Here is a 13,415-nt window from a genome sequence, read left to right on the forward strand (position 1 = left end):
GTCTTCCAGTACCACGTGTTTTACATATACATTGGCAGAATAACTTCTGATCTCGCTCTCCTGATGTAGGATCAAGACCCTGTTCATAAGACACTCAAGAAAGTGCTATTGCATTATCCCAGACTTACTAAGTTTGTTCTAGCAGCACAAGTATTGAGCTTCCAGCAGTATGGAGTCTTGTAGCACTCTCTACAGAGAGGGTCCCTCCTGGTTCCCAGCAACTTAGCTGTGAGTGCAGGCGCGGAAGGGTCTTAAAGTGGCGTGAGTTACATTAACCTGAGTATCATAGTAAGTAAAAATTTATCCTAATGTCTTTGGGGTGGGAGGGGTCCATAGCAACATGGGGCTGGTCAAAGAAACAGCTCCTCTCCTGCCTCCCACTGAGGAAAATACTCTCCTCTCGTTTTCGTCACATACCAAGGGAGTGGTGGGAAGTCTTTGCGAAAGAGCATGTGGCTGTGTGTTATCACTTGGTATTCAGCACAGGCAGTTAGGATTTAACCCTCCCTGACTTTGAGACAGAGAACTTGACCCCGAAGATGGAGTTGAACTCAGATTCTCGGTAACATTGGTCACTCGTCACTACTTAGATTGTTGAAAGTGTTATTTTTCCCTCTATTTTTTAAAGGTGAAAAAAACCTCCCTGTTAATGCTGCATTTTTCTGTCCAAATAGGTTGAAACAGCTCCTCAGGCCGCCATGAAGACTGGATTACAGAAAGGTGAGTTAGTGTTGTGATGCTGTTTGGCATTTCCTTGATTAAACCAGTTTTTAAGAATAACTTACTTGTACCTCATGTATTTTTGTCTGTCTTCGTAAATCATTGTTGTTCTTCAGTGTGAAATTTCATCCCCCTGGTGGTGAGTGTGTGTGTGTATGTGTGTGTGTGTGTGTGTGTTTGTATCTGAGAGAGAGAGGCTGACTTGTAGAGTTGACCCTACCCTATTCCTCCACATGAAAAGTCTCTTGTTTTGGTCAATTGGAGAACACCGTGTAGACTTGATATTGTTTCCAACTTTTCTCCATTAAGATTTTGGGATTTCACTGACTTATAAACTAGGGATGTGACGAATCCACTTTTTTGGTATTCGACTGAATACCGAATAGTAGCTATTAATGTTTGTCAAAAATGGACTATGGCAAATCAGACAGGGCAGCTTGATTGGGAAAAGTGTTGCCACACTTAACTTTTTACAGTGCTGTACAATCCTTTTGTAAATTGACCCATAGTATAACTATGGCCACTATTAGATGACCATATGTGAATCTATTTGAGAGATGCACAAAGTTTAAGAACCCTTAGACTTATATATGTGTTTTCTGTGTGCAATTTGAGTATAGTACAAACTCCATAGCATGACTCATGCGGTTTTGGTGAGCTGAAACTGTGTTTAATACTGTAGTTTACTCTGGGCAAATTGCATTATTTTAAAATGAATAAAATAAAACACCAGCCTCTCTGCATTCTCGGGGAGAAGTCTGCAGCGATGGTCTCCGTGGAGATCCTCAGCAGAACTGAACGCCTCTCGGAGGGAACACTGCTTGGCGGAGCTCCAAGAAAAGACATCGCGATCGATCGCTGCGAGATTAGGAGGCCTGATTGCGTTGTGTTTCCACCATTCCACAGGGTCGGCGGACCGAGGAGTGCAGGGCTCTGTCAGATTCAGTGACAGCTCCGTCTCCGCAGCGAATGAGGAAACTGTGGACTGAGATTCCTGTACAATTTCATCCCAGAAACTCCAGACTTGTAGTCTCCGTGCAAGATTTCTTTGTCGGCGGCTCGATAAAGTTTCTTTTGTTTTGATTTTGATTTTGCCAATGGTCATTATTGGCATTCTCTGGCCTGGTTTCTTCTTCAAGACTCTGAACAATTGCTTTAACATTCAGATGATTTCTCTCTCTTTTTATTTTTATTTTTATTTTTTTTTTGTCTGAGCTGGATGGGTACAGCTTAAATCATGGGTCCAGCCTAAAAACCACCATTAACTTAACCTGATCAATTCCAACATGGACTGTTTCGTTTTGTTTTTAAATAAAGCATCATTAATACACATCTGCAGGGTTTTGCCAAACGGCCCAAACTGTATACACTTCAATCATTAAAAGCTCTTATTATTATTATTTTTAATATTAGTGCTGTTATCATGGAGAACAGCATGACAGCTGTCTTCAGCGGTCTCATTTTCTAGCATTTTCAGAAACTCATCGGAATTGGCGGTACCTGTGTTTCCCTTCGAAAGCCTCTCAGTACAGCACTCCTGTTCCTCTGTTAAACCTCCTTGTTAATTCAGTGATCTTTTAGGCCAAGGAAATATTTCGTGGTGGTGTTCTGGTTCCACACACCAGCAATCCAAGAGATAGATTTGTGTATTGTGTTTTTAAATCAGCGTTAACATGGGCAGGCACCCTCACTTGTAGCTGTCAGGAAGCATTCAGTGCAAACTTGTAGGATGGGATGTGATAACGAGGTTCCAGTAACCTGAGCAGTCTCCCGAGGCCCACATCTTCCACCACAGAATATGGCTATACACCAAGCGCTGCTCCCACCCAGCCCGTTGCGGATCTTCATGGCCTCAGGAGACCTCTTTCTCCATGGTCTCTTCTGGACTGCACTTCCTCCATAGCTTGCTGGGCTGATCTAGAAGTGTTTGTTGTATGGAAAGTTTGAGGGGGAAATCTAAAACACAAACTGTGGGTGGAAATATTAAGCGTCTCCTTGGTTCCTTGGTATTCACCGTGCCTGACCTGCACATTTCACTGTGGCTGTCTCTGCATAGCCTACTGCATTAGCCCAAGAGATTGTTGCTTTGTAACTTTTTGCACTATTGTTTTGGCTGGATTTGTATTACACGCAGTTTTAAAAAAAAACTTCCACACTATTCTCTGCCTTTTTTTTTCAAATATATATTTATTCCTTCCCTCATGAAGTCCAGAGGCCTCTCATTAGTTCTTCGTGATTTCCTGCACTTAAACACTGACTGTCCATTACAGCCCTCAGTAATGTGCCTCCCACATGGCATGACGTGTAGATGGACATGTGTAGATGTGCTGCAGCACTTGCTAATGGTCACAATAAAGAAAGAACAATTATGAACATCCAAAATTTATTTGGGGGATAATCATCAACTGAATTGCAAAATCGGGGGGTTGAAATGGCACTATCCGTGTACGAATCGAATACAAATCAAAGATTTGTCACATCCCTAATAAAACAAGATGGAGATGTCTCTGCAACCATATCTGTAAACTGCATTGTGTTGGGTTTCATGTTGTCCCCTTACAAAATCGAATGGGTCTCTGAACTGCTCCAAACCAATTGGCCGTCCTTCAGTTTTGATGAAGTCGATATCTAGATTGGAACTCTGTCTGGCTCTGTTGGTGAAAGTAGCAGTAGAGAAGAACTAACATTTTATAGCGCAGTTATAAATAAACCACCTCTACCAGGAAGGCCAGGAGCTTGCGAAGTTCTGGCTGGCAACCTCAGTGCTACAGCGAGCTGTGAATTTCCCCGACATACATAACCTAAGTTTGGGGAAAGAAAACACTCCTACAAAAAAGGAAAACAGTGACCCTAAATATGATCTTAGGATTAATTTCAGTGTGTTGTGTTAAGGTGCCAGCGAGATTTCAGATTCCTGTAAGCCTCTAAAGAAAAGGAGTCGAGCGTCAACTGATGTAGACACGACTAATTCTGCCTACAGAGACACATCCGACTCCGACTCTCGAGGACTGAGTGATCTACAGGTAAGTTTGTGCAGGGGTCGGGCAGACTTCTCTTTTGTGCCTTGGCAGCCACAGTAGCATGCTTCTGTGGGGAAGTCAGGGAGACAAACACTCATGGGAGGATGCAGGGCTGAACTGACTTTGTGGTCTCTCACTCTTGGTTACCACAATAATTCAGTTTACCTGTCTGGGTAGGTCGGTGCCCCTTCTTTGCTCCTTATGTAGCTCTCAAAAAATGGAAGAGAATGGCCTTCCCCAAGGGAAGGTCTTGGTCAAAGGTGTATGAGTAGCTGCATTCTCCTGCTTGAACTCCAGACAAGCCTTCAGGGTCCATTGTAGGAGAATGTAAGGTAGTCAGGCCTCAAAAAGTACACCCATTGAAGAGAGGTGGTGGTCAGCCTTGTTTAAAAAAAAAAAAAATGAAGGACCAAGCATGGTGGTGCATGCCTTTAATCCCAGTGCTCAGAAGGCAGAGTTTTGAGTTACAAGCCAGCCTATCTACAGAGCAAGTTCTAGGACAGTAGAGCTACATTGTGAGACCCTGACTAATTAATAATAACAATAATAACAACAACAACAAAACCCAAAACTTCTAGAGGAAAATCCTGGATGGCCTGGAACTTTCCATGTAGAACAGTCTGTTCTGGTAATCACAGATACTTTTGTATCTCAGTCTCCCCAGGGCTGAGGTTAAAGACATAGCTTGGCTAGAAAAAAATTCCTTTGGTTATTTGTAACTTATTTTGTAGATTTCTTATGTAATAGAACCAAAGGAGTTTTGTCATTTTTGCTTTTTAAATCTTAGCTGCAGTTTCTCCCAAATTACAGACACATAGCATCCCTGGATTTAAAGAAGGAAGGAGAGAAGGGAAATGAAGAGAAGGGAAGGCAGGCAGGCAGTGCTGAGATAGATTTGAGCCTTTTTCACTAGGCCTTTGCATTGTGTCTACAGGAATTGGTTTTTCTTTATCATCTGCTGTTTTCCAAATAGGTAGGCTTTGGGAAAGAAGTGGATAGCCCCTCAGCTGCAGCAGATGCAGATGCTTCCGACTCACAGTCAGTGGACTCAAGTTTGTCTCGGAGAGGCGTTGGCATGAGTAAAAAGGACACTGTGTGCCAGGTAGGCAGGTGGCTATCCTTTCTACTTTTATTATTACATCGCTTTAAAGTTGTAGGTTCTAAGGATATCTGTGGATCTCCCTGTCCTTAACTGGAATATTTGTCATTTCAAATGCAAGTGTCAGTCTTCATTGGGTTTTTATTGTTTGTTTTGTTCTTGAGACAGGGGCACATTTTGTAGCCTTGCCTGGTCTGAAACTTGCTATATAGACCAGGCTGGTTCTGGACTTGTGGCCACCATGCCTAGCTACTTATTCCTTTTCAATTTTTTGAGTTACTTAATTTTGTGTTTTACCTGTATGAGGATATGTGTACCACATGTTTGCCCGGTATCTGAAGAGGTCAGAAGAGGAAACTGGAGTTACAGATGGGTGTGTGAGCTCCATGTGGGTGCTGGGAACCAAACCTAGGGCTTCACAGAGAAACCCTGTCACAAAAAAACAAAAAAGAAAAGAAAGGAGAAATGTGAATTCTTGGGTGGGTTCCATTTTTGGAACTCAGAATAGTAGGAGACAAACCCAGTGGCCTATACTTGAGCAGGTGTCCTGGTCAGTTCTGATGTTCCAGTGTGAGAGTTGCTGCTTTCTGCTCTTACAGATCTGTGAAACTGCTGGTGATTCTCTGGTTTCTTGTGAAGGGGAGTGCTGCAGATACTTCCACTGGGAGTGCCTGGGCCTGACCGAAGCCCCTGAGGGAAGGTTCATCTGCCAGGAGTGTCAAACTGGTGAGCTGCGCCAGGGAGGCAGGGGAGGGAGGATGTGCTGCCCTGATGTCTCCGTGCCTCTTACTCTTTCATGATTAAGCCAGCTCTCCTCCCCACCTGCCATAGGTGTTTCAGTGAGTTAAGGCATTATGTAGAATTGAGCTTCCCAAGGTCAAAAAGCAGTCCAGTTCTCCTCTCATAATGTGCCAGTGGCAAAAAAAAAAAGAAAAAAAAAAAAAAAAGATGAAAAGGATGGTTTTGTTTTGTTTGGGAATACATGAATCAGGCTGCCGTCTGTGTGTGTGTGTGTGTGTGTGTGTGTGTGTGTGTTTAGTATGTAGGTTTAAATCCTTTCATAGATTCCAACAAGTATTGATCAAACTCTGTGGTTATAGTACATATTTAAATATAATATAGTAAAAGTAAATATGGTTATAATAAAACTGTAATTCAAATACAAATATGTTTACATATTTAGTGGAAAAATAATGCATATATATATATATATATATATATGTAGCCCTGATTGTCCTGGAACTTACTGTGTAGATCAGGCTGGCCTTAAACTCACAGAAACCCATCTGCCTCCCAAGTGCTGAGATTAAAGGCATGTGCTACCACTGCCAGGCTGTGTTCTTAAGTTTTAAAAAAAATGTATTTTGTGTGTATGGGGTTTTGTCTGCAAGTATGTTTGTGAGCATGCCTCGTGCCCAAGAAGGCTGAAGAGGGTATTGGACGCTGTGGAACTGGAATTATAGATTATTATTATTATTATTATTATTATTATTATTATTATTATTACATTTATGAGCTGCCAAGTGGGTGTTGAGAGTCCTCTAGAAAAGCAGCAAGTACCTGTAACCACTGAGCCACTCTGTAGCCCCATCTTTCTCACTTTATGCTAACTTCTGAAGTGTGATAGCAGCATTTCCCTCAGGGCAGCTCTTTGATAGCTGTAGCTGCTTCTGCATAAAAGGAGCACTTACCTTATGTGGAGGCACACACTTGTAATCTGAGCTCTGAGGAGACTGAAGCAGGAGGATGGCAATTTTGAGGCTGGTCTGAGGTACATAAAAAAGTCCTTATCTCCAAAAAAAAAAAAAAAAAAAAAAAAAACAAGTGCTGGAGAGAGCTCATTGTCAGGAGTAGAAGCCTGTGTGTTCATAGCCCTGGGCTTAACCCAGGCATTTTGAATGGTTAAATGAAGGAAGTGGAATGTGCTTTAACCGGATTTTATTTAACCTGTTTTTCATCAATTTCCTAGGGCAGCACACGTGTTTTTCATGTAAAGTGTCTGGTGAGGATGTGAAGCGTTGTTCTGTCAGTGTCTGTGGGAAGTTTTACCATGATGCCTGTGTTCGAAAGTTCCCCACTGCCATCTTTGAGTCAAAAGGGTTCCGCTGTCCCCAACACTGCTGCTCTTCCTGCTCCATTGAGAAAGACATCTACAAAGCAAGTAAAGGTAACCAGTGCTAAAGAAGGGACGGTGTTCAGAGTGCAGCACCGCGCAGTACACTCAGCACATCTCTGTCAGCATCAGGCATTCTCTGTGCCTCCTCTCCTGTTTAAAGGCCGAGCACTTCAGACTACACTAAAGAGCTCCCTAAGTGGAGCCATAGTATTTAATCCCCTTTAGGAGCCCCACATGATTATCAGGCTTGCCCTTAGGGACTGAAAAGTACAGGAATGACAGTCAGCCTAGTAAAGAACATTTTGCACTGACCATGACAGGGGAGCCCCACTCCCAGAGTATCCTAGCTGGCATGCTGTAGACTGCTCTTGACCTGTCTTCACACAGGACGGATGATGAGGTGCTTGAGGTGTCCAGTCGCCTATCACTTTGGAGATGCGTGTGTTGCTGCTGGAAGCGTCTCTGTGTCCTCCCACACTCTCATCTGTAGCAACCATTCCAAACGGAGCAGTCATTCTGCTGCTATAAACGTAGGCTTTTGTTTCGTGTGTGCCAGAGGTGAGTGTCAACCCGTTTTTGTTTTTGTGTTTTGTTCTGACTTCATTGGCATATTTCTCCATTTTAATGTGTCTCTGCATTGGAGAGAACTCCAGCTGTCACATAGTACTATGTTCTGGGAGGGCTGAGTTCATCCTCTTATTACTGAAAGAGAACATTCCAAGCAGACATCCAAATCCTGAAAAAGTCAATTCTCCCATAAGTAGTTAACTCTGCTTTGGAAAAAATACCTTAAGCTGGGTGTGATGGTATACACCTTTAATCCCAGCATTGGGGTGGGGGCGGCGGAGGGGCAGAAACAGGGGGATCTCTGGGAGTTTAGGTAAGGCTGGTTTATATAGCAAGTTCCAGGCTAGCTAAGGCTATATAGAGAGAAACCCTGTCTCAAAAAGAAAAACAAACAAACAAAAAGTTTAGAATTGCAAGTAAGTTCTTGGTTAGTTAGTTTTCTGTTTCCTACTTTCACGGATGAAAAGAATGTTCTCATCTTCAATTTTCTCCTTAAAGCAGGTCCTTCCTGCTTTGTCATCATCAGCTGTGGGATGTCTCCTGGAAAGCAAGGCTAGCACAGTTTCCGATGGGTGTATGTTTTGATCTGTCATTGAGGGCCTGATGAGATACAGCCAAGGCAACACATGTGCTGGTTTAGTGACGACCAGCCATGCAGGGTTTTCTATTTGAGTGGGCTTGAGAAACAGAAAGCAGTGCTGAGGATGGCATCAGCAAACTTAAGTTCATAGTTTGTCTTACTTTTCTATTGCTCTGACAAAACACCATGACCAAAGGAGTTTGTAAAAGAAAGCATTTAATTGGGAGCTTCCAGTTTTAGAGGGTTAGTTCACAACCATCATGGTGGGGAGCATGGTGGCCAGCAGGCGTGGTGCTGGAGCTGGGGTTTACATGTTGAGAGAACAGCTAACAAGGCAGAGAGTGAGTACTCTGGAATGGCTGGGCTTTTGAAACCTCAACACCTCCTCCTTAGTGACACACCTTCTCTAACAAGGCCACACCTTCTAATCCTTCCCAAACAGATCTACCAACTGGAGACAAAGCATTCAAACATGAGCCTATGTTAGTCATTTTCATACCTTCACATTCCACTCCCCGGACCCCTAGGCTTATGGCCACATCTCTATACAAAATGTTCTTAGTTCAATTTTAGAGGTCCCCATACTCTTTCAGTCTCAAGACTGTTTAAAGTCCACAGTCTCTTCTGAGACTCAAGACAGTCTCTAAAATCAAAAAAGCAAATTACTTTAATCCCAGCACTTGGGAGGCAGAGTCAGGTGGATCTCTGTTAGCTCCAGGCCAGTGTGGTCTACAGAGTGAGTTCCAGGACAGCCAGGGTTGTTAATGCAGAGAAACCCTGTATCTCGAACCCCGCCAACCCCCCCCCCAAAAAAAGCAAATTACGTAGTTAAAACACACATTGGTACAAAATATGCATTACAATCCCAAAAGTGGGGAAAGAAGCATAATAAGAAAATATGAACCAAAGCAATACCAAAACCCAGCAGGGCAAACTCCAAATTCTGCATCTCTATGTCTGCTGTCAAAGAGTGCTTCAGATCCTCTGTTCCTTTGGTTTTATTGACTGCAGCACACTTCACACTTCTCTCTCCTGGACCCATTCCACACTCTGTTTGCAGTTCTCTTTGGCAGACATCCCAGGACTCTGGCATCTCCAACATTATGGGAACTCCATTGCAGTCCAGGGTTCATTTTCATGGCTCCACACAGTTGCCCTCTCAAAGCCTCCAGGCAGGCACCCCTGTGCCACTCAGCTAGCCTCAGCATCTTTCCTTAACTGTGGAGGAAGACTCCACAGCCCCTTTACTTATGTATCCTTCTTGCCTCTAAAGCTAGAGCCAAGTAGGGATGGTACCAAATTCTGCTACTCTGCTTTGGATGGGGCTTGGCCCCCTCCTTGAGTTACATTTGCATAAACTGATTTGTTGAGGCTCTCCTTGTTGAGTAAGCCTTCTTTGCTTTAGAAGCAGAAGATTGCTTAGGCATTTCTTTTTTATGAGATGCAAGCTTAGTTGAGTGGGGTATTGCCATTTTGAATCAGGCCTTTAAATTTCTCATCCCTTTGAGCACAAGACTTGCTCTAACATCAAATCTCCTCATGCTTTTCTTCTCTAATTACACACTTTGTATTTCTTTTCCCCTTGTTTGTTCTTTTTTATTGTAGATCTGCATGAGAGTGATCACTAATAACCACATGACACAGTCAATACTAGGTTGTCTTGAAATTTCTGCCAGTGACATTAATCCAAAACTCTTCAATTTAGCTGTTGGCAGATTCTAAAGACAAGGGCAAAAACCAGCCACTTTTTTTTTTTTTTTTTCTCCTCCAAAATATCACAAGAATAGTCTCTAAGCCACATGCTTAATATTCTTCCCCTCGGAAACATCTTGAGCTGGAACCTCCATAGTCCACAATGGTTTTTGGGTTTTATTTTTGTTGTTGTTGTTGTTGTTTCTTGTTTTTTTATTTTTCGTTTTGTTTTGTTTTTTCAACCTCTGCTGCCTTCCAAACTCCTGCTAGGGTGCCCCATTAAGTCCTACTTACTGCATTTAACCTTGCTTTCCTCTTCCTCCTCCAAAGTCTTCCACTATTCTCCAAAACCTAGCACCATCAAGCTTGCCACAGAAATATGCCACACTCTGTTACCAAATTCCATCTTAGTTATTATTCTGTTGCTGTGAAGAAACATTATGACTAAGGCAGCTTATAAGAGCATTTAGTTGGGTGCTTGCTTGCAGTTTGAAATGGTTCCCCATCATGTCAGGTAGCATGCCAGCAGGCAGATGTGGTGCTGGAGCGGTAGTGGAAAACTTGTATGTTGAGTCAGTCACCATGAGGCAGAGGAAACAAACTGGGAGTGGCAGGGGCTTTTTAAACTTCAGAGCCCACCCCAGTGACACCTCCAAACAGTTCCACCAACTGGGGACCAAGCATGTGAGCCTGTGGGGACCATTCTTATCCAAAGCACCACATGGTACATATACATTGATTGTGCTGCGTACTGTCCATCTTTTGTTTGTTTTGTAAAAGGGTTTCCTCTGTGTAACCCTGGCTGACCTGGAACCCGCTCTGTAGACCAGGCTGGGCTTGAACACAGAGATCCGCCTGCCTCTGCCTTCTGAGTGCTGAAATTAAAAGCATGTGCTACCACCGCCTGGCTCATACTGTCCATCTTTATCTTGGCTGTATTATAATTAAATTCTTTTTTTTCCTCTTTTGGTATTTAGTAATCATTATAATTGCCTTTTTGTTTTATAAAAATGTCACTTTTGTTTTTAATAGAATTTTCATTGTTTTTTGCATTTCTCTCTAATATTTAAAGGAACTGTTAGATGTATCAAGTTTGTTAGGCTATATTTAAAGGTTCTTTTCTGTTTTCCATTTTAAGATGAGATCTGTCTGGAGGCTGGTCTTAAACTTGTGACCTTCTGCCTCAGCTTCCCAAATAGCTGGGACTGTAGTCAGTTTGTAAGGATGAAAGATTTTGGGTGGTTTTGTTTTTATATCATTTAAAAAAAAAACTGTGATTATATCTCTCATTAAAAAAAAAAACTGTGAGGAGATAGGCAGTTAATAAGTAAACATCTGTATTAGCATCTTGTACATCTCCTTCTACAGCCAACTAGATTCTCTACCCTGAGGCTCTCTGCCTGCCTCAGTCTCTTAAGCATATATTCTATCTGCCATCAGAGTGGGGAACACTGATGTTTTGTTTTGGTTTGCTGGTTTGCTTGTGGTCTAGGGATTAAACCCCATGAACTCATGCTAGACCAGTTCCCTACTGCCATCCTTATCCCAGCCTGAAGCTAGAATCTTCACAGTTCCCTGCTTTAAAGCCTGTAGTTCAACCAAGGTACTCATTGCCACATTGTTAATGGTGAAAGATAGGCACATAATAAATAAAAAATTATGTCTTCTGTTACTGAATAGAGTGGTGATCAGAAAGGACTATTTGTGTGTACCTGAATGTATGTATGTGAACCATGTGTGTGTGTGCAGTGCCCATAATGCTGTAAGAGGTCATCAGATACCCCGAGACTGGAATTCAAAGTGGCTGTGAGTTGCCATGCGGGTGCTGGGAATCATACTTGGGTCCTCTGCAAGAAAAGCCAGTGCTCTTAGTCTCTGACCCTTCACTTCAACCCCAAACTATTGAATTATGAATTGATGCATAACGTTGGAGACTTGAGTAACAGTGATGGTGAGAAACCCGTGTTGCTTTGCCAGGCCCTTCAAGTCTGGCTCTTCCAGACCCTTCCTAATATACAAAAAAATGTCAGTTTATAACTAGTATGATAGCTTGCTTTGGAGTATGCTTTAAGTCTAGTTCAGTCAGTATTTTAATCATTATTTTTTGTGTTCTGTTTCATTTAATAATGGAACACTTTGTTTTATTTTACTTTAGTTTTTGTTTTCTGAGGGTCTTACTGTGTAGCTCTGGCTGTCCTAGAACTCAATATGTAGACCAAGTGCTGGAATTAAAGGCATGTGTCATTACAACAGGCTAATTTTTATTTTTTAAATTGATTTCTCTTTAAAACTATTTTCAATTTAGGACAGGTAGAAAATGTAATACTTACAAAGACTCTTGCTACTTTGTGAAAATAAACTGATAACTATTAATTAAAATCTTGAAGATAATGTACATGGGACAAAGCTCCATGATTTAGAATCAGAAACTGTGTTTATATCTGTTTATACTTTATTTAAAAGCTCATGAAATGGATACCCACATATTTTAGTAACTGAGTAATAAGAAGAAAATTTCATTTCCTCTCATAGCATTTTGTAAAAATTTACTCTAAACATATCAGATATTTGAGATTTAACTCCAAGTCTTTAAAGTACAAATATGTAAGCCAGGTGTGGTGGCACACGCCTTTAACGCCAGCGCTCAGGAAACATAGGCAGGCACGTCTCTGTGAGTTCCAGGCCAGCCCAGTCTACATACTGAGTTACAGGACAGGTTCCAAAGCTATATGATGAGACCCTCTCTCCAAAAAGCCAAAAAAAAAAAAAAATACAAATATGTAATATTTTAAACTTTAGAGACACCTATTTTTAAGGAGACTATAGTAAATACATATGCCAAAGAAAACACTTCAATAATTTATGTTTTAGGATTAGAAAGTGAAGTTTATTTTCTATCTCTCTAGGCTTATTAAACGTTTTTCCATCCTCACAAAGTATTTTTTTGTACTTCTTAGTAACTGGCTGTTTGAATCATTGAGCTGGGCCATTGAGATGGCTCAGTGGCTAAAGGCTCTTGGTGCCAAGCTTGACAGCCTGATATTTGATCCCAGGGATGCACGAATAGAAGGAGAGAGCTGACCCCAGGGATTCATGGTTAAGAGAGCTGACTCTTGCGAGTTGTTCTTCAGCCTCTACTTCATGCATGCATACACATGCTTGCAAACACACACAAATAAATTAATTAACTAAAAATAAAGTTATGAAGCTAATTCTTAAGGATTGAAAAGTCTAGAATTATTTTTAGAGGTTTTACACACATCCCTAGCCAACTTGAAACACCATAGGAAATTCTGAGATGTCTTTCAGTTCACTTTATATTATTTACATTTTTTGTGCAACTTGAGTACTATGTTAAATAAAAATTACTTAACATTCTATGCCTTTGTAGTAGAGCTGATAGGTTAGGGTCTTTTCTTTAATAGCAATAATTAGTAAGGTTTACTTTGCATATATAAATGGTACAGTTTGAAACAATTTCATTTCTGGATTTGTGTGAGTCAGAACACTCAGCCTAGGCTGAGTGATTTACCTGAGGCTCAGCTGGTGAGTGGAGAGATTCTACTTAACCTTCCTCATTTTAACAGTCTCCTTTCTCTACTTTCTTTCTTTTTTTAATAG

The 13,415-nt window shown here is 41.6% G+C and overlaps 1 protein-coding gene across 4 annotated transcripts in view; it reads left to right on the top strand.

Moving 5' to 3' along the window:
- The window catches only part of Nsd3 (nuclear receptor binding SET domain protein 3), a 102,208-nt gene that overhangs the window by 68,030 nt on the left and 20,763 nt on the right, over positions 1 to 13,415 (top strand). For all 4 annotated transcript variants that reach the window (XM_051182143.1, XM_051182142.1, XM_051182144.1 and 1 more), the window contains exons 9-14: positions 675 to 720; positions 3,613 to 3,743; positions 4,714 to 4,842; positions 5,439 to 5,565; positions 6,809 to 7,006; positions 7,343 to 7,513. In XM_051182143.1, the coding sequence (XP_051038100.1) occupies positions 675 to 720; positions 3,613 to 3,743; positions 4,714 to 4,842; positions 5,439 to 5,565; positions 6,809 to 7,006; positions 7,343 to 7,513 (802 nt within the window). The remainder of the gene's footprint in view (positions 1 to 674; positions 721 to 3,612; positions 3,744 to 4,713; positions 4,843 to 5,438; positions 5,566 to 6,808; positions 7,007 to 7,342; positions 7,514 to 13,415) is intronic.

The sequence above is a fragment of the Phodopus roborovskii genome, unplaced genomic scaffold (assembly GCF_943737965.1).
Source record: "Phodopus roborovskii unplaced genomic scaffold, PHOROB, whole genome shotgun sequence".
Taxonomy (NCBI): Eukaryota; Metazoa; Chordata; class Mammalia; order Rodentia; family Cricetidae; genus Phodopus; species Phodopus roborovskii.